The sequence below is a fragment of the Pimephales promelas genome, chromosome 16 (genome assembly GCF_988280905.1).
Source record: "Pimephales promelas chromosome 16, fPimPro1.hap1.1, whole genome shotgun sequence".
In the NCBI taxonomy this organism is placed as follows: Eukaryota; Metazoa; Chordata; class Actinopteri; order Cypriniformes; family Leuciscidae; genus Pimephales; species Pimephales promelas.
The window spans coordinates 25,777,595-25,804,198 of NC_142784.1; the positions used below are offsets into that span (position 1 = coordinate 25,777,595).

Consider the following 26,604-nt stretch of genomic DNA (forward strand, 5'->3'; position numbering starts at 1 on the left):
AACTGCATCTGACCCGTTGCAATGTTGATTCACAAGAAGGCTTTTTGGTAATTCTAGTTTATTTACCTTATAGATACAATTTTCACAACAGACTTTTAAATGAAACAGTCACAAGAAGAGAAACAGGACTAGATAGATAACTATAAATATTTGAACACTTACATTTTTGCTGATAATATACATTTAAATAGACTCACAATCACTTAATGTGCCATTGAAATAAAACAATTCTGATATAGACCATTTCACAAGATGTAAACAACACTGGTCCAGAAGCACTTCCTGTTTCAGTTTGTAAGTGTTTTCTTTATTTCACATGTAAAGGAAACATCTTAAAGATGTTTGTTTAACTTTTTGATTCAGTTTTAAATGTTCTATTGGTTGTATTTTATCCCAGCTTTTATGTAGTGTTAAAAAACTGAAACAGGAAGTGTTTCTGGACCAGTGTTGTTTACATCTTGTGAAATGGTCTATACATGCAGTCTCATACTGATTATTATCCTAATTGTCCAATATAACTTGCGATGACTCGAAAATTCAAGGTACCATTATAATAAACAATACAAATAAAACATAAAGATACAATTTTTGTTCCCCAATGTTAAGCCTTAGCTCTGCTAAGTAAAACTGACACAAAGATTTTAGTGCTAATTGCCTTACTTGTGTTTTGAAGAGGTGTTGATCTGCTAGGCTTTAAGCCTTTGCTTCCTTATACAGTTCAATCTCAGAACGTCCTCCTGACCTCATACTGTGACCAAGTGCCACCAGTGTCCTCTTTGCCCCATACCAGACTGTCACTCAAGGCTGAAGGGGCGCTTTCTGTATCTTCTGATGGTAGAACTGGCACTAGTTTGGTCGCAGGCTCAGTCAAGAAAGAAGGGGGAGCAAAACTGCCAGACGAGGATTGAAACGAGGAGTGATAATTGACATCATCCAGTGAATGGAGAGAGTATGGCTGTGAAGACGTCATGCGGGAAGATGAGCGAAACTGGGTCGGGCTGGTGGTCTCAGGGTTGACCAGAGAACTGGGTGTAGATAGGGGCATGGGAGCCAGACCATCTCCACACAAACCCTCCACCACATCGGTCCCCGTGGGCTCCCAAGAGTCCCTCTGCGGTCGACAGAAGCAAAAACTCAGTTCATACAAAAATGAACATTCTGTCATCATTTACTCAACCTCAAGTTGTTCTAAACCCGTTCTAAAATAATGTTGGTAACCAAACAGTTGATGGGCCCATTAACCAACATTCCTCAAAATATCGTCTTTTGCGTTCAGCAGAAGTTAGAAATTCATACAGGTTTGGAACAACTTGAGGATGAGTAAATGATGACAAAATTGTAATTTTTGGTTGGAGTATCCCTTTAAGAACATTCTCAAATGACAAGACACTAAATTTACAAATTGACTGAACCTCCTCTAAAGCCAATCTCCATTAAAACCAGACGAATATACAGAAAGTGGGAGAGACAACAGACACTAGTTGTAATGTACAACAACAAAAGAATGGCACAGAGAGTAAAACAAAACAAAAAGCCAGTATGATGTTTTGTCAAGACCAGAATGTTAACCTAAATAAATGTTTTCTTTTTCCCAAAAAATTAAGGAAGATGCGGGAAGATGCCCCTCTTAAGGACAATGTGTACTTAATTTAACATATTTAGATATAAGTTTAGAATGTGCATGTGAAACATTTGCTAATTTAGTTGTTAAAGCACAAAATGTGAAATATTAAAAGAGGGGTAAGAAAAGGGGTCTCACTTCCCCTATTTTCATTGAAGATACGTCATAATAGCAATGCTATGAATGCAAATATGATTTCCCTCAAATAACCTATAGGTTTTATTGAAAGTAAAGCTGTCTGAAATGTATATCTAATTAATGGAAATACAGAATAATAACCCCATTAATTACAATAAGTATCATTAATAATAAGTACCCAGCATTTTGACTTATCTAATAATTCAGAATCAAATTGTCAGCAAAAATGTGTTATTTCTAATTTAAATTCATAATTTAAATTTCATAAAAATAAATAAAAGTATATAAAGTTTGCAGGTAGTATATCAAATACTTAAATATAAATAGAAAATATATATTTAATTATATAAAAAAACATGTACTATCTGCAAACTTGTTATTCAATTTATTGATTTGAATTTGACATTTGAACTGTGCCAATGAAATTAAATTCCAAAAACATTTCTTCTTATTTGCCCTAAAAACCTAGGCTATAATACTTGTTTTTTCAACAAATGTTAATATTTTTAATTTAAGTTATGAAAATAGAAAAACATAGAAAATATAACTATACAAGATTTAAATAATGACAAAACTATTTTTTAAAAATATATTTTTATAAGTAACGTTGCACCTATACGTCCACTAACTCTCACTGAGTGTTAGTAGTATAAGTTGACTGGTAGGATTAGGGATAGAATAAGTTGATATAGTTGTAAAGTTACTTTTAGTAAGTCATAATAATGTCTGTTGGAGTATAGCATCACAATAAAGAGTTGTCAGATATTAAGCAGACAGTCTACTAATACTCTATCGAGAGTTAGTTGACATGTAGTTGCAAAGTTGCGTATTGTCAACTTAATGTTCAAAAGGGACCATCAAAATAAAGTGTTACCAATTTTTTTTTAAACTACTTGTATGAAACAGCAAACATGTTATTTAATATACGGATTCATTTAAACATTGTCCCATTTGCCTGTAAAAAAAAAACAAAACATATTATATTTATATGTTCCTAAATCTTGTTTTTCCCTTTTTTAATATCATTTTTTTATTTAATTTAAATATAATGTAATATAGAGGAGTATAGAAAATATAATATATAATATATAAATAAATAATATATAATATATTTAATAAATATAATATGAAATAATATTCTAAAAATAGTTTAAAAATGTGTTCTATAAATATTTTAATATTGTTTTATGTTTTTTTTTTTTAAATTGTGTCAGGAAACAGCCTGCAAACATGTTATTTAAAGTATTGAATAAAGGACTGGCCCATATGCCCATAACATTTACAGTACATCATTTCAGAAAGATATGACCTATACAGTACATAGCTTAAAAATAGCTGAACTACTGAATATTTCCAACACAAAGCAGCATAGACCTTTCCATAGCCTATATACACCTGTGCAGAAGATGGACATATGACCGATTTATTCACTGAAACATCACAAATATCTTTTCTGACTGTTCTTGCTTGATGTGCCTGATCTTACCAGCAAATAATGTGAAGGGTCACTGGAGTATGGAGGGAGTAGAGAAGACAATGCAGATGGTGAGAATATTGCACTTCCTCCGCTGGAGAAAGGTGCACTGCGGTAGTCTCCAAAAGACTCCGGGTAGTAGCTGTCTATGAGAGAGGAATAACCAGACATGCATCCGGTGTCACATGACAGAGACTTTCCAGTTAGCGATGAGGGGTAGACATCAGTAGAAAATGGTTTCGCTGAGGAACAAAACTCTGTGTCTGAAATGAAAGGTCTTCTCATGCCGTAGTAACTCGGAAGCATGTGAGAACCTGAACAGACCCCAACAGTTTTGATTAATACATGAAAATAATTCATGACTGATACATTATTTACAGCATCTAGAAATGGCATCGCACATTTCTGAATGTTGAATTGGAGACTCACCAGTCATTTGAACTAACGGACTCGGAGGAGAGGATCCACCCTAGAACAAAAAATGATTCCCATTAATCATCAGTTTTCTGTGATCACCTCGTTTGACTAACGCAATCTAGTATTAATGGCACATGACAAGCCAAAGCACAAAATATTTGCATACATCTAATTGAACCCCCCCCCCCCCCAAATCTTAGAGAGATTTTTCACTATTATGCAAGAGTAAACAATCTGATCTGACAAATAACAAATAAATTTTTTACAGTGAAATACTGGTAACACTGTTGCCAGTAATTTACTGTAAAAATGCACTAAAACTAATAAGTTGTATTTTTTAGTTAACTTGAGTTTTAGTGCATTTTTACAGTAAATTACTGGCAACAAAAACCTGGTAAGGTCTAACAGTGTATATCTCACTTTCTCTTGCAACCTAGTTTTATATGGTAGAGGAAGAGTCCAGTTAAGATTCAATTATTCTACTACCAAAATGACAGTGAGACCAAGAGATTTGTTACATACAATTTTGTAATTGAATGGTTGAGAGCTATTGGTGAGGCAGACACACACTCTTTTTCGTTTGCATAATGCTAGAATAAATGAGCTGATATCAAGGCAGCGCAGGCTGGAGGAGGGCAAGCAAATTTTGTGGCTAGCATTTGAATGTCATGTGCTCGTTCCAAGACTTTCCTATGTGAATGACCTACGCCTCAGTGCCTCTCTGAAGGCTTGGTATGGAAATGAGGCTGTTGAAGAGGTCCAAGGCTGTAGCACTGCACCTGATCCAGCCTCGAGATAAACCACGCTGGAGTGGGTGGAAGTGAGGGGGTTGGTGGTTTGTGGCCCTTGAGCCGACAAGCAATAAAATAGCTCTACTGTACGCGAGTGGGATACAGTAAAATGAAGTTCAATACCATGCAAACACTTTTCTTCCCACATAAAACTTCATTTTCTCTGTCTAAAGTGTATTATGACTTTGCTTTTGAATTGCTCCCTAGATGATTGTATTGCTTATTGTTGCTAGAAACAAAATGCCATTTTACTGACATTAAAAAAATTCACATTCATTTGATTTGATCACATTCAAATCATCTTTTGTCTCAAAGTGACTTTCTTAAATATATACAAGCATGTGTGTGTTTATATACATACGTGTGTATATATATATATATATATATATATATATATATATATATATATATATATATATATATATATATAAATAATTATACATAGTGCACCCACATATATTATGTAAACACAAACTTTTATTTTGGATGCGATTAATCGTTTGACAGCCCTAATATATATTTATATAAAATATTAAAATTTAAACCTTCTTCAAAATATCTTCTTTTATGTTTCCACAGTGGAAAATAATCCATAGGTTTGGGAAATCTTATACTGAGTAAATGATGACAAAAAATGTTTTGGGGTATTGTCCCTTTAAGATTCATACATTTACATATATGAAAATTTTAAGGTAAATTTTAGACAAAAAATAGAGACTTTAAATTAATGAACTTGAAATAAAACAATGAAATGAAACAAATTTTGTGGCTTCCCTCACACCTCACTGGCAGTAGCATATTAGTCATCTCTAGAAATAGCAGTTGAGCTTTGGATCATTTTAAACGTTTAGAGATTACTTTGCAATTTTTTACTGTCCAACAGCTCATTATGTGAGACCCCCGTAACAGAAGGTCCTGTTTATTTTCTAAGCTTGAACTCTCAAGTGACCTTGCAAAAGCCGTGTCTCGAATGACGTTTAAAGCAGCTCTCTGAAACAGGCAAGTGAAGCCAAAGAAAGAAGTGGCCTCTTGGTTCACCGAGCATTTTTTCTCCCGCTTAACTATTGCTGGCCGCTTTCACGCTTGGCTTTTGATTTGTATGGTGGTCCGAACAAAGAATTAATGGGTGACAATAGGACCACTTAACTGTCACCATCCCACAGGTGGGACATTTGCCACTATATTTTTAAAACAATAATATCTTAGTAAATACCTTAAATAATATTGACAAACTATATATCATTTGAAAGCTTACAATCTCTAGTTTCCATATTTGGTGACTGATTTTCAAAATATATTACAGAGTCATAATTTATCAATATGCAACAAGAATATTTTCATACTCATAAGGCGTGTTCAGACCTTTATTTTAAAATAGCAGTAAACATGAAAAATCATGAAAAAATGGTAGATACCTCAGTTTGTTTTCATGCCAAAAGTTCAAAAGATAGAATCTATTGAATTATTTTGGAAAAAAAAAAGGTCTGAAAAGTTTGAAATATCAAGAAAAAAATAATAAATTCACCATTTGTGACGTGGCAGCTAGCTATGACTTACATGCGTGTTCTTTGTATGTTTCTTAGAGGTTCAATTCATTTCAAAATCTGAATCCAAACTACCCATACTACTTCTGAGGATCTCTACTTCAGAAATTGTATGAAAATTGTGAAAATAATGGTTTACATCACTCAAAACACGAATGGAAATGCAGGCGCCCTTATGGGCAGTAATGGAGTCTGATTGTGCCCTAGTGAAAAAGTTTGGTACTGCGCTCAAACAAAATCTTACTGAAAGCTCTTTTTTTTTTTTTTTTTTGGCTTTGATCTTTCTGCCGTTTTAGAGTAGCCCAGGTTTTAAAAATATGACGCAAGATGGCGGAGTAGTTGTGTTTAAGCCGAGCTGCTGTAAAGCCCTTCAATTTTAACTTTTTCAGTCTAATAAGCCCCCCTAATTTGGTGATATTCTGGGCATTGTTGACGCAAGGGATGTCAGAGAGAAGATTGAATCTAAAACTACACGCTCGGCTCAGAAAACGAAAACAATCGAAACTACCGACTCCCGCGCGTACAACTGAAATGGCGGATCATGTGTCACTAAACGCTGGGGAAATGGACGCGCTAGCTAAACGTATTGCCTAGGAAGTACTCGCAGGAGTGGACATAGCGCTCGAAAACAAAATTGGCCCTTTGATGGAGAAGCTCTCCGTGGTGACAGCGCATGTTACTGAGGTTGAAGATCGCGTCGCGGGACCGGAGACGCGCATATCAACGATGGAAGATACCATTGCCAGAGAAAGCGCATCTGGTCAAGATGAAGGCGACCCTTGAAGCAGCTCTTGACAAAATAGATGACTTGGAAAACAGAAGCAACATACGAATAATCGGCCTACCCGAGGGCGAGGAAGGCACGAACCCCGTTCTGTTTCTCAAATCGTGGCTGCCCAATTTTCTGAATATCGACATGGCCAGATTAAAATAGAACGCGCGCACTGGTGTTGTGCCGAATTTTGACCCCCGCCAAATAATTACCCCCCTAGCATTGGTAGATTTAGAATTAGTTGTGGGGGAGTGGGTAGGATTAGGGGCGGGGTTGGGATTATGTACTGATTTCAACGAGGGGGGGTAATAATTTGGCAGCACCTGTTCTCGATGCGCCATCCTACCCAAGGAGAGAGACCACGCGCCGTAAACCAATTTCCAGGATAAAGTCCGAATTTTACAGGCTGCTCGAGCTGCCGGTAAGCTGCTGTATAAGCAACATGTTATATCCATCTACGAGGATTTTTCGGCTGCAATCATCAGGAAAAGACAGGCATTCGGTGCAGTTAAAAAACGTCTCCGTGAGAAAGGAGTGGGCTTTGCTATGATTTACCCGGCGGTTAGAGTGCAGTATGATGGCGCCAAGTTCTTCAAACAACCGAGTGACGTGGAGGATTTTCTGTCTGACCTGCCTGCCTCTGCTCTGACCTGCCTGCCTCTGCTCCTTCCCTCAAGCCGAACGCACCCCGTCCCGATGCGGCTGAATGACTTTAAAACCGGGTCAATGTTCTTCAAAAGGGACTAGAATGTTTAACCCCTAAGCAAGTTTGGCTTTCTGTGGAAACAAGGTATGGATATTTACAGACCCACAGAGACGTTCACATTTGTGACAGGTGGTTGGGGTTGATTATTTTTGTTCTTTAGTGCTTTATATTTCAAATCGCCTCAATTGATATTGAGTGTGGTCAGCAAGGTGTTTATTTCGTGTTCTCCAAGAGAGTTACATACTGGCGATGGGGGCATCGAGAGGCGTCAAGAAGACTGACTAAGTATGTTTTCTATAGGCTACATTTAAAGGGTTAACGTTAACTGTTACGTTGGGGCTTATAGCAGTTACGGTTTTTTTGAACATCTATGACTGCACAACATACATGCTTGTTGCTTGTGTATCTTTTAACACTTGTCCAGACCATCTGTTGTTTTTACCGGTCCTGCGTAGTTTCTGATGAGCATGGGACTGTGTACCCGTGGATCTCGTATATGAAACCGACCGGCGCCAGGCTCCACCCTTTGATGGACATAGTTGTTTGTGTCTTGAACTGTGTAAATAGTTCTCTTTTTTTGTTTGGCATTCAGGGTAATTTGATTTTGTTTTAAGTATTTACCTATTCATTTAGGGTTTTTTTTTTTGTAAATTTTTTTCAAATCCAGCCTCCTCTAACCCTTGTGAATTATATTGCATTATGTTCTCGGCTTGTCACAATATTACTGGCTAATTTAAAGGTACTGTTTACACAAGGAAAAATGTGGGCTATTAACCTTAAATACCGCTATTATGTCTGTAAATAACTTCAAATTGAAACTTTGTAGCTGGAATGTTAGGGGGGTTCAAAATCCTATCAAAAGAAAAAAGATCCTGAATTATTTGAAAAAAGAACAAGTTCATATTGCATTTCTGCAGGAGACGCACTTGACGGCAAATGAACACACCAAGTTAAAGCGTGACTGGGTGGGGCAAGTGTTTTATTCATCTTTTAATAGTAAAAGCAGGGGTGTGGCCATTCTCGTTCACAAACATGTTCCTCTCTCAACTATAAGTGTTCAGGCTGATACAGCAGGTCGATATGTGCTGCTTAATGGTAATTTGAGTGGAGAAACTGTGACCTTAATGAACATATATGTACCCCCCATTCAATCTAATGATTTTATTACACACATTTTTTGTAAATTTGCAGAGCTACAGTGTGAACACAGCATTATTGCTGGTGATTTTAACTGTGTGCTTTCACCTGATTTAGATAAATCTGCCTCGTCAAAGGTCAAGCGATCTAGTAGGGCTTGTGTCCTGGATGAGACGTGTCAGGAAATCGGTTTAATAGATACATGGCGGGCTCTACATCCTGGGGAAAGGGAATATACTTTCTTTTCTGGAGTACACAAAACCAGCAGTAGAATAGATTATTTTTTTCACCCAAAGCTTCCCTTCATAATATATTGAATTGCGAGATAGGTAATATTGTAATATCTGATCATGCAGCCCTATTCCTTAATTTATCTCTTTCTAATGTTAAACATCACCGGGGTGCGTGGAGGTTTCCTTCTTGGCTTGCACATGACCCAAACTTTGAATGTTATCTTAAGGAACAAACTAAACTCTTTTTTTTCAGATAATAAAACCCCGGGGGTATCTCCAAATCTGATATGGGACACTGCAAAGGCATATATCAGAGGGCTAATTATTTCTTACGTGTCAAACGTGAAAAAGAAGAGCTTAGTAGATCAAAGAAAGCTTGAGGTTAAGCTCCATGATCTTCGAGTAAGAAATAACACATTCCCCTCAGATGAATTACTGGCAGAAATCAATACTGTACAAACTTCTCTTGAAGCTATTCTTACAAAGAAGGCGGAGAAATCATTATTTTTCGCAAAGTAACGGATGTATGAATTCGCAAATAAACAAAATAAATATCTGGCCAACCTTTTACGCCGGCGCTCTCAGGCTCAAATCATCTCCGCTATCAAAGACAATGCTGGAAATACATGTCACGACAATGAAGCAATTAATAGAGCTTTTATGGAATTCTATAAAGAGCTCTACACTACTCAGTTGGAATCAGATCCGGGTGATTTACTAACTAAGTTCTTTGTTAATTTATCTGTTCCAACTTTGTCTGAGGAGCAATGGCAAGTTCTTAATAGACCTATTGAAATTAGTGAAATCCTCAATTGTATAAGGGGACTGGCTAGTGGCAAAGCACCGGGGCCGGATGGCTTCACAGCTGAATTTTTTTTTAAAAGTTCAAGGAATCTTTGGTTAATCCTATGCATGATATGATACAGTATTCCTATGAGTCTGGCAATCTACCTAGTTCTCTATTGGAAGCTAATATTTGTGTGCTCCTAAAGAAAGGCAAACCCCCTGAAGAATGTGGATCTTATCGCCCTATCTCTCTACTTAATGTAGATTTTAAAATACTAGCAAAAATTTTAGCTACTCCGACTCGAGCTGGTGCTCCCCACTATTATTAATATAGACCAGACAGGCTTTGTTAAAGGGAGAGTGTCATCCCACAATATTAGACGGCTACTTAATATTATTAACCACTCAAATTTCTGCGCTAAAGAGGGTGTAGTCATTTCCGAAAAGGCATTTGATAGGGTTGAGTGGCCATATATATTTTCGGTGTTAGAACGTTTTAACTTAGGGAATACATTTGCTAAATGGGTCAATATTTTATATACACTCCCAACTTCCTCTATAATTGCAAATGGCATTTGATCACCTAAATTTGTCTTATCTCGAGGCACTAGGCAGGGGTGTCCGTTGTCGCCATTATTATTTTTTGTAATAATGGCTATTGAGCCATTAGCGATTGCAATCAGAGAAGATTCTGATATTAAAGGCATAGTTTTAGGGAAAAAGATCCACAAAATATCACTCTATGCAGATGACGTCTTAATCTATCTAGACTCACCGCAAAACTCTGTTACTAAATTAACTAATTTGATCTGCGAGTTTGGTGCCTTCTCTGGATATAGGATCAATTTTGCAAAATCAGAGGCTGTGCCGTTAAACAAAACTCCCTCCTTGGGCTTGGAAATCTCCTTGCCGTTTAAGTGGTCTCCTTCTGGACTGACATATCTTGGTATAAAGATTTCACCTAATTTGGACAGCCTCTTCAAATTGAATTTTACCCCGATTATCAAATCCATTATTAATGATCTAGATAGATGGTGCAGTTTACCATTATCATTGATCGGACGTATTCACTTTGTCAAAATGAATATAGTACCACGTCTGTTATACCTCTTCCAGATGCTTCCCATTCTGCTTCCTGGTAAAGCTCTAAGACAACTACGTGGCTCAATTATATCTTTTATTTGGCGGAAAAAACGGCCTAGACTTAGGTATAGCTTTCTCTCTCTCCCTAGCAGGACTGGAGGTTTGACAGCTCCCTCATTTGAATTATATCAATTATCTGCTCAATTAAAGCATATACTGGAATGGCATCTAGACGACCCAAATTCGACCTGGGTTAGTGCGGAAGCTGCAGGTATTGGTTCTATCCCTCTTCGCAATTTATTATACATGTCATCTACAAAGTTGTCTGTTTTCACCAAAGACAACATAATTCTCAAAAATATGATTAAAGTGTGGCGGATGGCTCGCAAAACAGAGGGTTATGCTACACACCTCTCGCCATACACACCTATACACAATAAACCAGATTTTTCACCTGGGTTGAATGATGGGCTAGCACTCTGGAAAAAACAAGGGATTTGTGTTATAGGTAATGTAGTGGAAAACAATAAATTGATGACCTTGATCAGATTGTTTTAATATACAAGATTGACAGGAAGCACTTCTTTACATATAACCAAATTCATAGCTTTGTATCAAAAAAGCTTAAGGACCATCCAGGTGGCCTTGGTCTGTCTAGAATAGAAGAACAGTTTAACAATCTGTCATCTTCTCGATCAGTACTTAGTCGTATTCTCACAAATTCGAACAAGGATAATTCAGATAAAGTTAGGAGACTATGGGAAGCTGACCTTGAGGTAGAAATACACGAAGCGGATTGGGGAAAGGTATGTGTAACACCTTATTTAGCAGACAATGCATCCTGGGAAATGCAGTTTAAAATATTGCACAGATTGCATATCACTCCGGCTCACAGACACAAAATGAACCCCAATTTATCCAGCCTATGCAATAAATGCAAGATTGCAGAGGGAACCCTTATGCATTGCTTCTGGGGATGTTTTAAAGTTCAGCAATTCTGGGAGGGGGTTTGTGTAGAGGTGGGTAAAATCTTTTCCTGTTCTTTACAATTAGGGCCTAAGATCTGTTTGCTTGGACTTACAGAAGAACTCCCTCATGGATTTAAAGGGGGTCATCTCTTGCAAATATTATTACATTGTGCCCGCAAAAGTATTTTGTTACATTGGATAACGGATTTAACCCCATCAGTGGCTCAGTGGATAAATGTTGTTAAGGGCTTTATTCCTAATGAAGCCTTTTCTACTGCATTAAAAGACAAACCCTTTAAATTCTACAAGATCTGGGGCCCTTTTCTAAAATACCTTGGTGTAGAGGCGGAACATATGCTATCCTTGGGAATTCAAAATTTAGCTTGGAATGAATAGAGGTAATTTTGGGTTGGATGTTATTATAAATTTTGTTATTTTATTATTTGTATTATTTTATTATTATTTTTTATTATGATTATTTTTCTAAATGTATTTATTTATTTGTATATGTGTCTGTAGACTTTACAAGTATACCCCTTAAAGATTTCTTCGATTGACAAGGATAACAAGTAAGGGATTCAGATGGAGGTTTCATGTTTTGCTTGCAGATTTGATTTATGATGTGTTCTTCCCTTTGTTTTGTTTTTTTGTTTTGTTTTTTTTCTTATTTAAATGTCTTGAAAAAGCCCTGTAATGCCTAAAATTGCAATAAAAAAAAAAAATATATATATATATATAATATGTATATATTTTTATGTAAAATATGAATAATTAATATTTTTACATTGTACATTTCCATAAACTCAAACTTCTATAACTTTTTTTCTGTTTCACTTTCTTAATTTATTTCACTTCTACAAAAATCTGCCAAATGTCTTCTTTAAAACAAGACCAATCATATGTCTATATTCCAAAGCATTCTTGAATTACAACCATTTAAGTTAGAAATGTGCATTTTCATGTCTATTCAAAAAAGGGGGGGTGACAGTTAAGAGGTTAAAAGCTTACAATAAGGATATGTCATCCACCAACATTCACTGAATGTGTGATAGTGAGTTCATTTTAAAATCACTAATAAATTTTCAATTCAAGGATTTATTAGATTGAATGCACAACAGAGACAGACTCGTTTGACCAAAAGCCATTCTTTCATTTATTTCCCACATCGTCACTTATTTGACTTTAAATGGGTCCAAATTTCCCTGTGGCATCTTAAAGCATTAACTTCAGCAACGCTGATCATATAGATTTTCATGGGTGTTCTCAAGGATCAAGAGCAGTCGAGGTCAATCCCGTGGAACAATAGATCTAAAGCAGCTGAGAGTTTTAATATCCTGGAGTTGGACAAACTGTGTGTACTGTTTGGATATGAGAGGGACCATTTTTATTGGAAGTCAGTCAAACATGGATAAAACTCTTGTTTATTTCTAGTTTATTATTTCTTATTAAAAGTTTATTTCTATGCATTCCTTTTTTTCCTAGATTCATGTGTGCATGTTAGTGTGTGTGCATCATGAAGTAAGAATAATATTTATTAGTAGTTCATATGACCACATGGAAAACTATTTGCTCCCTTGCAGCCAATATATTCAGCTTTAAAAATTTTGCTTTTTTCGTCAGTGGAAATATACTTTGTTTTCACTAATGACACCAGATAATTTCCAAATATATTCAGCATTCTATCTATCTATCTATCTATCTATCTATCTATATTTCAAATCTTTTTGCCATTTTGTAATATCAGCTCTCACTATAAAAGTTTTGTTATTCTCTAAATGGCACTTTTATTATTTCAACTAAAGCAAAGATTATACAAGAGTAGTAGTTTACTATTGTTCCTCTTGAACCTTTGGCAAGTGTGTGTATTGTTTTGGTCCTGTGTTTGAACATGACTTCAGTGGACAGTGTTTGCTGTCTGCAGATGGCTCTTCTACCCAAAATAAAAGCCCATAGATACAGAAGTAAGCTTATTATAAAGCAATTTTTGTTCTGAGTGGCCTCGACATGCTCCGATTCACCTGTGCAACCCTCCCCCTGCTCAGCCATTGTATTATGTGTTTGGTCTCAGTCGTGTCCCTGTGGGATCACAATGATTGACACCTACACTTTTTAATGCTTTGAAAACATAGTTACTTTTCAGCTGTTACAAAATACATATAATAAATGATTAATTGCCTGTCTAGACTGAAAGAACCAATAATAAATCACACAGGGAAATCTGAAGTCACAACTGTAACACAACTCATGAGAAAATGACACTGATTTTCTCACATTTTTCCAAGCTATTGAGGTTATTTGTGTAGGAAAATGTTGTGGGCAATGTAATATATATTTAAAAGTATTAAATTTGAATATTCTTCACATTAAAATTTTTCAATTAAATTACACAATAACATTTTTGTTTTGTAGTTGTAAATTGGAATTACACACGCACACACACACACACACACACACACACACACACACACACACACACACACACACACACATTAATGTTCAGAATACTTAATTTTAATACTTTTTAATAATATATATTCTTAACCTAATATATATTAAACACACTCTAAAACATGCTGGGTTGTTTTAACTGCTGGGTTAAATTTATAAATTGCATTTCTTAATCCAATTGGGTTTGTCCATATTTGACCCAAAATTGGGTTAAAACAACCCAGCATTTTTTAGAGTGCATTCTTAACAGTACAATTTTTGGATTAAATGGCACACACGAACGCACACATATATCATTTGTATTTATGTTAATGTTTAGAATACATTTGTAATCGAAATTATTCAACCCCCATTGTAGATCAGGTTTATTGGAAATATTTGCAGACTTTCAGCTGTTGGCAATAAACAAATCAAACAAAAGAAATTAAAATAGCTTAACACATCAAATGTTTAAAATGGTTTTCACAAATTCAACTAAAAATGCAACTTTTAATGACCTCTGCCATCTCAAAATTATTCAACCCCTGAATAAAATCCCTCACAACAACACAAATCTGCAAAACAGGTGTTGACGCAAGCACACGTGATGCAACTTATCAAGCAAGTTAAAAGAACGGAACAAAATGTTAAAAGAAGATATCTTCACCCTTAACAAACAAGGAACAGGATAAGATAGCGAGGACACTAAATGTTCCTAGAGACACCGCTTAAGTTTGCAAGTTCAAAGTTAAAGTTAGTTAACAGTGTCAGGTCAGGTCAGAAAAAGGAAGCGATCAACGGCTGCAACCAGATTTCTGAGAAGACAGGATCAGAAAAACCCTTGAGTGACTGCAAAAGACGTGCAGTAAGACTTGGTGGCAACAGGCACTAAGGTTTCAGCTAAGACTAGGAAACTGGTTGAAGAGATAGACCCCTGGTCTATGAGATGAAGGACCTTGGCAAATTAACATTTGAACTCTCACACACACTTCTTCCCTGCATAAGTATCTATATGGTTTTAATTTGAACATCTATCATACAGTTGTATACATGCGTTTAGTATTATTTGAAAAGTGCGACTGGCACAAGTGTTCTTTTTCCAAATAAGCAAAACAAAAGGTAATAAGGTTTTTAAGAGTTTAGGGATAACTGGCACACAAAGGAATGTGGTCTCTAGGCATGGTCCTACTTCCAAAAGGTGTAAATTCGTGAATGCAAATGACCACTGTTAGCAAATGGTCAGCTTCTACACCCAGTAAGTCTGGGGGGTGAACACAGTAGCTACATTTGCACTGTAAACTCAGGTTTACATATGAAATGAGGTCTGGCTAATGAAATGCAACTAGAGATCAGGGCCTCTTCTGTATCTCAGATCAGCCCGTGAATGCTGAGTCACCGAGACTCAACATTCATGTAATTCATAATGTCGGGTAAAGGATTTTTCTCTTTGTTCTAGAACATTTGATGGTTTGCATCGATTATCTTTCAAGTGATTGTGAAATTGTGATAATACATTTACCTAACATAATAAATTATTATATTTGACTTTGACTTTGATTTTCATTAGAGTTAAAAGGAATAGTCAAACATTCACGTTGATTTAATGATGCACAGATATCATTGAAAACCCTTTTCATTAATGAAGTCAGGTGAAATAACTAGTTAATACATAAGATAAAATGTATTGCATTTAATTTAAAATCCCTATGCCATGAGAAAAGAAGGAACCCGCGTGAGACTTTCACCTCTAATCGAATACCGCCATTGGATCGAATTAGATGGCTTTACACAGTAAGGCGCTTAATAAATGCATGCCAGATCTCCACCACTGCTGACCCAAAAGCACAAAATCATATAAATAAGCCGAATAATTTTTGGGATTCTATTCTGTGGAGTGATAAAACGAAACAGGAACTTTTCAGCCCTATGGATCAGTGGTGTGTTTGGAGGAGGAAGAATGAAGCGTATGTTGAAAAGAATCTGCCTACAGTTGAGCATGATGTGGCTCGGTGATGCTCTGGGGCTGCTTTGCATCTTCTGGAACTGGAAACCTGCAGCATGTGGAAGGCAAGATGGATTCATTTTTGTATATTAGGAAATCCTAGGAGAAAACGTCAGCTGAAGCTGTCAATGGACCTTCCAACAAGACAATGATCCCAAGCATACCTAAACTTCCACCAAGGCTTGGTAGAAGTCCTGGAAGATTCTCTCATTCACCTGACTTGAACGCCATAGAAAATCTTTGATGGGATTTGAAGAAAGCGGTTGCAGCACGCAAACCCTTATTACTGAACAAGGAAGAAATGTTGCCAGAAGCTGCTGTCTGGTTATACATCTCGTTTGCCGCAGGTCATAACAGCAAAAGGGTGTTCTAAAGTAATAAAAATGCTTGCCATAAAGGGGTTGAATAATTTTAAAGACAACAGAAAATGCTACTTTTATTGATTTCTGCAGAGTTTGGGGTGAAACATTTTTTGTGTGAAACTATTTCAATTATTTTGTTTAATTTGTTCTTTGCAAACAGCTCAATGCCAATAAACTGATACGCAATGGGGGTTGAATAATTTCGATTACAAATATATTTCATTTTACTACTTTTAATTTCTTGTATGTAGTTTGTAACTGTAACTTATTATTGCATTTACTAATATATATTAGGGCTGTTAAACGATTAATCGCATCCAAAATAAAAGTTTGTGTTTACATAATATATGTGTGTGTGCTGTGTGTATAATTATTTTGTGTATATATATATATATATATATATAAATACACACACATGCATGTATATTTAAGAAAAAAATATTATTTTATATATAAAATATTGATATTGATATATAATATAAATTATATATAAATCTATATAAAGTATATACATGAAAATATTTCTTAAATATATATATATATATATAAAATTATACACAGTGCACCCACATATATTATGAAAACACAAACTTTTATTTTGGATGCGATTAATCGCGATCAATTGTTTGACAGCCCTAATATATATATATATATTTTTATTTTCACAATGCTTATGTTCTGTATTACATATTAAAATTGAATATAAATGTTTTTGTAAAATGTCCGTTTTTTTAAATCCATTAATACTATTAGCTCTGAACATTGACGAGACAGAAGTCATTACGCTAGTTATTCAAACAAAAGCGAGCTCAGTGTGCCTCTTGTGCAGCCAGATGTCTGCAAGTCTGATTTGAGCTTGTCAAGAGTGACAACAGGCGACTTGTCTGTGGTCTGGAGGAGGAACAATACAGTGGAGCAGGTGTGCGAGTGTTTGACTTTGCATAGCCATACTACAGCAGCAAAAGGATGATTTACTCCCAAACCTCAGGAGCTCATGACCATCAGCACTGCTGCTATTGTTTGCCGCTTATGTGCAGGTATTCACTAACGGGCTTTGCTTCATCCCACCCGACCCGTGTGAGAAAAGGACAAGACTCCGAGGGCTTGTATATTAGAGGCTGTAGGTTCATCATTAGAATAAAAAGATAAGCCAATGAGCAAATAAAGTGGCGGGGCACAGAAAATACCAACTGTTTTAAACTGACTGTTTGCATATATGAAAGAAGAGCAGAGTGGCAGGGTGAATGGAGTGAAAGGAAGCATTGTGAATGACAGGGCGGGGTATATTTCAGTTGAGGGTATTGACCAGGTAAGATTAAGCGGAGGAATTACCGTGTAGTGCGGCCCGCTCGTCTCCCGCGACCTCTTTTCTGCCAGCAGATCTTTCACAGTGTGCTTGACCCGGACTCCCTGATACACTCTTTTTGAGCATTCTGCAAAAAATAGTGTAAAGTACAATGAAAAGTACTTTAAAATGTGTGCTGATTAACTCTGGATGGCTGATACAATACTGATACAAACATACCATAAATGAATATCTGTCAGATAAAATCAATTGCACAGAAATCACAAAACACAGCATGCATTGACTATAAAACTGTTGATATTCAGACGCTACGATTTGTTTAATAATTGCACATTTGACACATCGTTTACATCATTATTGATCATTTGCAGCTTAATTTATGACCAGGTACAGTATCTCTAGTCAGTTTTATGGCGCACATCTATATAACTGGCATGGAAATTATCTTTGGTTTTGGTCAATGCAAATTGGTCAGTTTACAAACACTAACTCTGTCCTGTTGCAACATCATCAGGGGGCGATTATCATTTTATGTTTCTGTCAAATCTGCTTTTGTGACTCAAAATGTCAGCCTGATATGTCTCACTAACCATTTGCATGGTATCTGTGCAAGTGCCAAGTTATATACCGACATATGAACTAAAGTTTAAAGTTTATTTCCCAAAACACACAAAAAGGGGATTCCTGGGAAGCACAGATCCTAGTCAACACAACAGAGTATTTGCAATTTAAAATGTCCGTGATAGGAAATTACATGCAAAAATCATTGTAGCGTTATGTAAAAGACCCCAGCTTCATGAATGAATTTGAGGAGTTCTGCTGGTATTTTACAGTAAGCATCAAAAGCGGTTGTGTTTGAAATATCACATTTATCCCATTTTTGCAGTATCAATAGTCATTTTAAACAGGCTCAAAGTACACAGAGTCTCGTCTATTATGAAGATTTCTTGTCATTTCGTTATCACACCGGTTAACTTTAGAGTTAAATATTAAATAATGCAGTTCAACTATTGTAAGATTAATCTTAGCTTAAAAATTAAACAGCATGACAAAAATTGAGCTCAAGCTAGTTGAGTTTTTAATCAGGTCAATTTATACCTTACCAGTTTCCATGATGCAGATACCTCAGCTGTGAGTGGCAGGAGATACACTCGGTCTATCCCAGTGAAACAACTGTGTCTACTCCCAAACTCCAGCTGAATTTGACCATTATACCAAAGACACACAATCCAACTCCGCTTTAGTGAACTATACTATAGATGCTGATCAGAAGTCAGCTTTTGAAATGATCCTCACACATTTGTTTGCATGCAAATAACTGGCAGGACGTTTTCCAGCATTTGCATCAACTTTCTAGATTAGCGAGAAACGAGCACGAATGACACGCCATCATCATTGGTAATGTCAAGACTAACCTTTGCTGGTCATTTGGTGTTTTTTTATAGCCATGAAAGTCAAGTATGCATGGTGTGAATACAGATTTATCCTAAATAGATGGCTTAATAGTTATAGATGTACTATGTATCAGAATTAGGGGAAATTGTGGACCAAAAATGAAGGTATGGTATACCTGAGCACTCTCATGTGAAGTCTTATGTCTACACACACTGAATTCAAAGGCCTAGGAGTTTCAAGCAAGTTATTTTGGGTTGTTGGGGCTGTGTGACCCATGAAATGAACACTTCTTCCTGTTTCTACCTGGTTGCCAGGATATCCTTCCATCTCCTACGCTAACTTCATCAGGCTCATATTGTGAAAGGATGGTTGGGAGGGAGCATGAAAAATAATTTTCAAAGATGAATAACCTTATTCAGTCCAGATCTTAAATATCTTAAAAATACTCTTAAAATAAATCATTAAATCAAATGGTAACACTTTACAAAAAGGTTCATTAGTTAACATTAGTTAACTACATTAGTACTGTAGAATGAACTGAATGTAGAATGAAATGAATGTACTAAGAATGAACAATACTTCTTCAGCATTTATTAATATTAATTCCAACATTTACTAATACATTATTAAAATCAAAGGTTGTATTAGTTAGCATTAGTTAATGCACTGTGAACTAACATGAATGCACAATGAACAGCTGTATTTGCATTAACTAACATTGACAAAGATTAATAAACACTATAACTAATTCATTGCTCATTGTTAGTTGATGTTAGTAAATGCATTTACTAATGTTAACTAATGAACCTTTTTGTAAAGTGTTACCAATCAAATAAATCAAAATAAAAGTCTTTGGGATGTGCTGAAGGACACTTTAAAAGTGCTTGACTCTTGCTTTGTCAATACAAAATCTGGACCAAAAATGTATCCTTCTCTTGATGGAAATAACATCACAACATTTATTATCAAGAGGTGCATCGATTTTTAGTCAAAATCTTGTGTTGTAACATAATAATCACAGCACAATGTACTTAGTCACAGACTCTTCAGTATATACAGTATATATATATATATATATATATATATATATATATATATATATATATATATATATATATATATATATATTATACTGTAAAAAAATATTGTTGGTTTAACTTAAAAAAGTAAGTAACCTGGTTGCCTTAAAATTTTAAGTTCATTGAAATGGAAAAAGTGAGTTAATACAATGAAGGAGAATGATTTAATCATCAGAAACTCAAAATTATATGTTATCTGAACTAAATAAATTATTTAAGTTGATTTGACAAAAGAAAAAATGTTGTGATTACTAAACATGAAACAATTTTTTTTTACAGTACTACAGCTCTCAATTGAAATATGGTATGGACACATTTACAGATTAAAACTGAAGGCTATTTTAGATTTTTATTTTTATGCACTTAAAAATTGTGGAACATGTGAATGAGTAAGTCATAAAGGCTGGCCAGACAGAAGGGAAAAAAAGATCAATATGATATCAGCCACATAAATTTCACTCCAGTACCACAGTACCACTCACTCAAAACAGTTCAACAAATTACTTACAAGAACTGTAATGGCAGCAGGGCATCAAACCCCAATGTAACTCTTAATAAATAAAATAACGTGTATGAATGTGGACTTGCATGAAATAACACAGGACCTTTTTATGACTTGTTAAATATAGTAAGAATGCAAATCTGATGAATTCCAATGAAAGGCCACAGGTCAATTACTTTTGGATACTAGGATAGATTTGATCTTTTGTTTTAAGATTTTGACTCCCAGGGGCAGAAATTTGCTCACTAGCTGAGGGATCTTGACTTTTTGCTATTAACTTTTTTTCATTAAATTATCTTCATAGAACAAAACTTTTATGGAAACAATGTTTTATAAGGGATGCAGTGTTTTGAACTTTCTCTTTTCTTTTTGTTAGCAAATGATGTTAGCATAGGGATGTCAGAGATGGGGGACTTGAGTCACGCGACTTGACTCGAGTCGCAAATTTAAGGACTTGAGACTTGCTTGACTAAATTAAGAAAATTACTTGACCTATAATTTTGACTTTAGATCCAATGACTCGAGACTTTATTTGATTTGAACTGTATGACTCGAGAATTATATAAATCATCGCAACATCAATTGATGAACAAAATGAAAGCAAAGCAACCATTGACGCAGTCACATCAGATTCTGAGCGATTGCGTGACGTCACTGACGTAGCACAAGCACAGGAAAAACAAATATCACGGTGAGCACGCTAAATACAAAAACATCTCTCAGAATCGTTTCTTTTTGGATATAAACACTAGAAATTGACCATATTTCTACAAGAAGATTTGAAGAAAAATTGGCCCTAATAGGCTATGAGTTATAACTTATGATATTTAGTAAACTGTACAGTAAACAAAGAGAGGCTTAGTTCCAGCATGAATCTACCGTTTTGGCTTTATGCACAGCTGCACTACTTCCTGAACTTAACCCAGCTCCTTGTTTCCTGTCTGCTATTATTGGCCAAACTTGATTAATTCAGGCGTGTCTGATTATTGTTGCCGTGACAACTGAGGTCAGGCACACCTGAATTAATCAATTTGACCAATAACGGCAGACAGGAAACAAGGAGCTGGCTTAAGTTCAGGAAGTAGTGCAGCTGTGCATAAAGCCAATTGAATGAATGCTTCTATGACTCGTACATTAAGACTGTGATTTGGCGCCACCTATTGGAGGTTTTAATTTCATAATTAAAAAGTATATAATTGATTATTTTTTAGCATCTAATTTTTTCAATATTAAAATTATTATATTTAAATAAATTAACCCATTTAATCCCAAATTTTTTCTTGCAACTTGAATAAATGTATTTTACTCCCATCTCTGAATGATGTAGCCTAATTCTAATAATCTGGTGGGTTATCTGTCTGAAAAATGTGTTACGATAATACCTATAACTTATATATACATATAGCTATATATAACTTAAATATTGAAATACTGTCAAAAATCCATAAGAAAATGCTCTTAGTATGTTCACTAGTTTTGGAATGTAAACTATCTGCATGGAATTATAATCATGCAAAGCAAATATCTTTGTTTTTGCAATAGTAACATAAATGAGTGACTGGATTAAGAGATAAAAAAAAAATCACAATTCAACAGGTGTTGTCATACCTTTAAAAATCTGTCAATGTGTGCTACTATATGAAAATACTGCACACATGAACCTCGCTTGTGGATTTAAATTGTGATCAATACTGTCCTCTAGTGGGCAATGATAGAAACTACGTTTAAAAACGTTCCTCACCTTTAACTCTTGAATGAAAACGGGTAGTGCAGTGACTGTGCAGTGGAGACTTATTTATATACATTTTTCATATAAAATGAAGTCGAAAATATATAATGGGGTTTAAGCAGAACAAAATGTCTTATTGAGAACAGATAAAAGCACACTATTTTCCCACCTATCTTAAGATGACCTTGAGCTGCATCATGGTTCTGGATAAATTGAGAATCACATTTTTTTGTTTGTTTGTTTGTTTGTTTCAAACAGAGATCACGATTCTCCCAACTAAACAAAATAACGATAAAATAAGATGTTCTGGCAAAATGGTAATTGCGACAGTCTAAGTAAAATGTTCAATAATCTGAATTATTAAAAAAAAAAACTTGATTTAAATGAATAATTCAATGACTTATAAATACACTTTCAGTATTGAATGAATCAGCGTTTATGAACGAATGATTAAATTACAAACAGGTAATTTTAACAGTCATTTGTCGCCACCTGGTGGCGTAAAGATGTAATCAATACAATCATTATTTGAAGCACCATGTTCAAATGGTGATTTACCCTACTTTATACCGCTATAGATTAGTTTAGATTGGATTAGTGTTAATATCCGAACTATACTTCTGTGATAATATAAATCTGTAAGACTGAAATAATGATACGGTGGGGTTAAAATGACTCTTTGTGAAGCTGATTCACCTACAGATTTGAATGTTATTTTGTCAAAGACGCAAGCGAATCGTTGTAATTTAGGAATGAGAATGTGATGTTTTAATGATTACCTGAGCATATTACCTAATCCTCGGCGTTTTTGCTTGAAAGGCTAAAAAACTAGGCCTACTTTCATTTATCGTCTTTGGCGAGCGCCGTGAGCCTACCTGCTGTGCTCATCAAGGCCTCATATTTGATCAAAAAGTAGTAAGCGAGAGAGAGAGAGAGAAAACACACACGCAGCGTAACTAAATTTACCTTTTTCTTTTTGAATATTCAACATTGATCTGACTGCATTCACCATGAGACTGAACTGAGCTAGATGATGACATCAGTTTTCTCCAGAGCTACTGTAGCCTATATACATTAAATTAATAACTTGTTTACAACAGAAATTAAACAATATTTTCTTCTAGATACAGCCGAAACAAACCATGTTGCTTTATTTTCCTGTTATCACTGTAACAATCCTTACTGTAAAAAGCGCTATCTAAACAAAAGTGACTTGACCTGTCTTGAATACATTTTTAAATGTAATATATTCCTGTGATGCGCTGAAAAGAAAAAAAAAACAAATCTTATTTTTTCCACTTTTGGCTGTAGTGTTTAAAAAGAGCCATATATGGGCAATTTTTAGAAACACACAAATTCTCACGTGCATTTATCTATAAAAGGAGACACTCCTATAACAATCTTATCTCACTGTGTATGTGCAATGATAAATGTTATGCATCTCATTAAACAGTTTGTTTGATCTCTGTAGATTCATTTACTGCTCCGTCACCCTGAGCAGTGGCTCGTTTTATCACAGGAACATTCTCTTGGCTCACTCAAAGGAATTTTCCAGCACTCTGTGTAAAGAGCCTTGCAGTAATAAGCCTTCAGGGTGCATTTAGATCTTACTTAGCCTACTGTATATCTCGAGTTATATTTGCACTTATTATTTCAATCAAGTGGTTACAGTTCACTTCAATGACTCAATAGTTTGAAAAGTAACTAAAAAAATGTTTCCATGCATTGTATCAAGAGAGAAACTTGCTTGTTTTATAATGTTGCTATATGTACCTGTAAATGTTGTGGTTTACACATGCCTAGAGGCTGTTATGGTGTAAATTCATCAGTATCACAAGAACAAGGGTGCTGTTGTTCAGAAAATGAACTGCTCTGGGCTATAGGCGCGACGCCACAGGTAAACAAAAACAGCACGAGTGGGCTTGTACAACAATTCAATAAAAAATAAATTAATATTGAGTAACTTACATTTTAGACAGAGTAGGCTAGTGTTTGCCTATTTTGTTTCGCCAATGAAAATCGTTCCAACACAAATTAAGCAGCAACTTTAAGCTTCTGAGACATGCTGTCTCGTTCCTGAATGAATCAGTGTTTTCGGTTAAATGAGTGCATGAATGATTTATACATTGGCATAAATATGTAACATACAGGAAAAATCACTGACAAATAAATGTACGGTCTGTCTGAAACACGTAAACACGTTTGTTTCAAAACCTGTACGAATTCCTTTCAGGTGCTGAACACAAAAAATATATATATTTTAGAAATTCATACAGGCTTGAAACAACTTGAAGGTGAGGAAATGATGACAGAATTTTCATTCAACTATCCCTTTAAGAGTGTGTGTGTGTGTGTGTGAGAGAGAGACAGACTTCAATTACGATTAAGGGCCACTGTGTGTGATTTTAATTTAAAAAGATATTGTAAATGTCTAAAAATGTTTACATCATCAATTAAATTACACCAGTTCTGTTTCACATGATGTGTAACAGGTTTTCAACTTTTCCACCAATACTAGCTTTCCATATTTAACTTATTTCCAGCCCTTAAAGGAGCAGTTCACTTTAAAATAAACTTTTGCTGATAATTTACTCAGCCCCATGTCATCCAAGATGTCAACGTCTGTCTATCTTCAGTTGAATGAAGTTTTGATGAAAACATTCCAGGATTTTCTCCATATAATGGACTTCATTGGGAACCAAACGGTTCAAGGTCCAAATGAGAGTTTCAGTGCTGCTTCAAAGGGCTTTAAACGACACCAGACAACGAATAAGGGTCTTATCTAGGACCCTTCGAGTCATGACTCGAAAAAAGATTAGTTCATTTTGATGAACGAGTTTGAACAGGAGAGTCACGAACACACATCACAGAAAAGATCAAGGCAAGCATTTGTGCTTATAAAACTTAAACCTTTTTATTTATTTTTGAAATGACTGATCGTTTCGCTAGATAAGACCCTTATTCTTCGTGTGGTGTCATTTAAAGCCCTTTGAAGCCGCACTGAAACTCTCATTTGGACCTGAAGTCCCATTGAAATTATATGGAGAAAATCCTGGAGTGTTTTCGCCAAAACCCTCAATATCTTTTCGACTGAAGAAAGAAAGACATCTTGGATGACAAGGGGGTGAGTAAATTATCAGCAAAAGTTTTTTTTTAAAAGTGAAGTCCTCCTTTAAGTAACGGTATCATGTCTTTCGGTTTGATTAAGACCGTACTTTTGACCTGCAGAGGGCATGACCTGAATATTGACTGTTATCCATGACCATTTATCAGGCTTAGTTTGTGATATCTCCACATTTTTCAAGGGAAAAATATGTTCTTTTCCAAAGAAAGGAATCTATATAATTTCGTGGCACAGTTTATCCTGCTTTAAGAGAATGTAAAGTTTTATTGCTTGCATTAAAAAAACTAACTTCTGCTTTTTCCAGTCCTTCCTCACCTAAGTGAAACTACAGAAATAAAATGGTTACGGTAAACAACAGGCGGATTTCAGCACAGTAGTGATCAGATAAATGACTTTCTTCTCAGTTGCTTATAAAATTATCCATGCTATAATAAATGAATAATGCCAAATGAAAGTGTATTTCAGTGTGGCCTTCAGTTGTTTGAAGTTCAGCCCACAAAACACAGACCTGCAAGAGGGCAGGCAATGTTGAAAAAGCAAAACCATAAAAAAAAAAAAAGTTATTTATTTCATATGCGATTTGATAAGCTAGCCATTTGCTTTATCTTGTGTGAAACGTGATAAAAAATATTGTTGATTTTTCTCACATTTGATATCTTTCCTGAATTATCAACTTGCACAACACTTAATTAAATGGCCGTTGTATCCAAAAATCTGGACATGTCTGTCTATAACATATTCATTTTTCTCCTTTGTTCTAAACCCAACTCGCATCAAATATGTCTATTTTTCACTTTTTGTTTTGATCGAACCAACACAAGTCTGTTTTTAGGGATAAGTTATAACTTCAGCATGATGGATGTGAGGCGCATGGTGTTTCTTGCTCTTTATCCCAGTGAATTATATGCAATTGCTCACAGCCTTCAGCCCTCATATGTGCAGCACGTGTTGGATTAAAAAAATGGCTACTGGAAAATGTCACAGGTGTCACAGGGGTTTTTACTGGTA

The 26,604-nt window shown here is 35.3% G+C and overlaps 1 protein-coding gene across 3 annotated transcripts in view; it reads right to left on the minus strand.

Annotated features, from left to right (window-relative positions):
* Positions 1 to 49: 49 nt before the first annotated feature.
* pou2af2a (POU class 2 homeobox associating factor 2a) overlaps positions 50 to 26,604 on the minus strand; it is a 29,806-nt gene continuing 3,251 nt past the window's right edge. For 2 of the 3 annotated variants that reach the window (XM_089121333.1, XM_039670452.2), the window contains exons 4-7: positions 17,794 to 17,894; positions 3,663 to 3,702; positions 3,246 to 3,547; positions 50 to 1,111 (exon numbers count right to left, since the gene is read on the minus strand). In XM_089121333.1, coding sequence (XP_088977459.1) covers positions 725 to 1,111; positions 3,246 to 3,547; positions 3,663 to 3,702; positions 17,794 to 17,894 — 830 coding nt within the window. In that variant the 3' untranslated portion in view covers positions 50 to 724. Of the gene's footprint in view, positions 1,112 to 3,245; positions 3,548 to 3,662; positions 3,703 to 17,793; positions 17,895 to 18,870; positions 19,039 to 26,604 lie in introns of those variants that run through there. The other variant, XM_039670454.2, reaches the window with a different exon arrangement.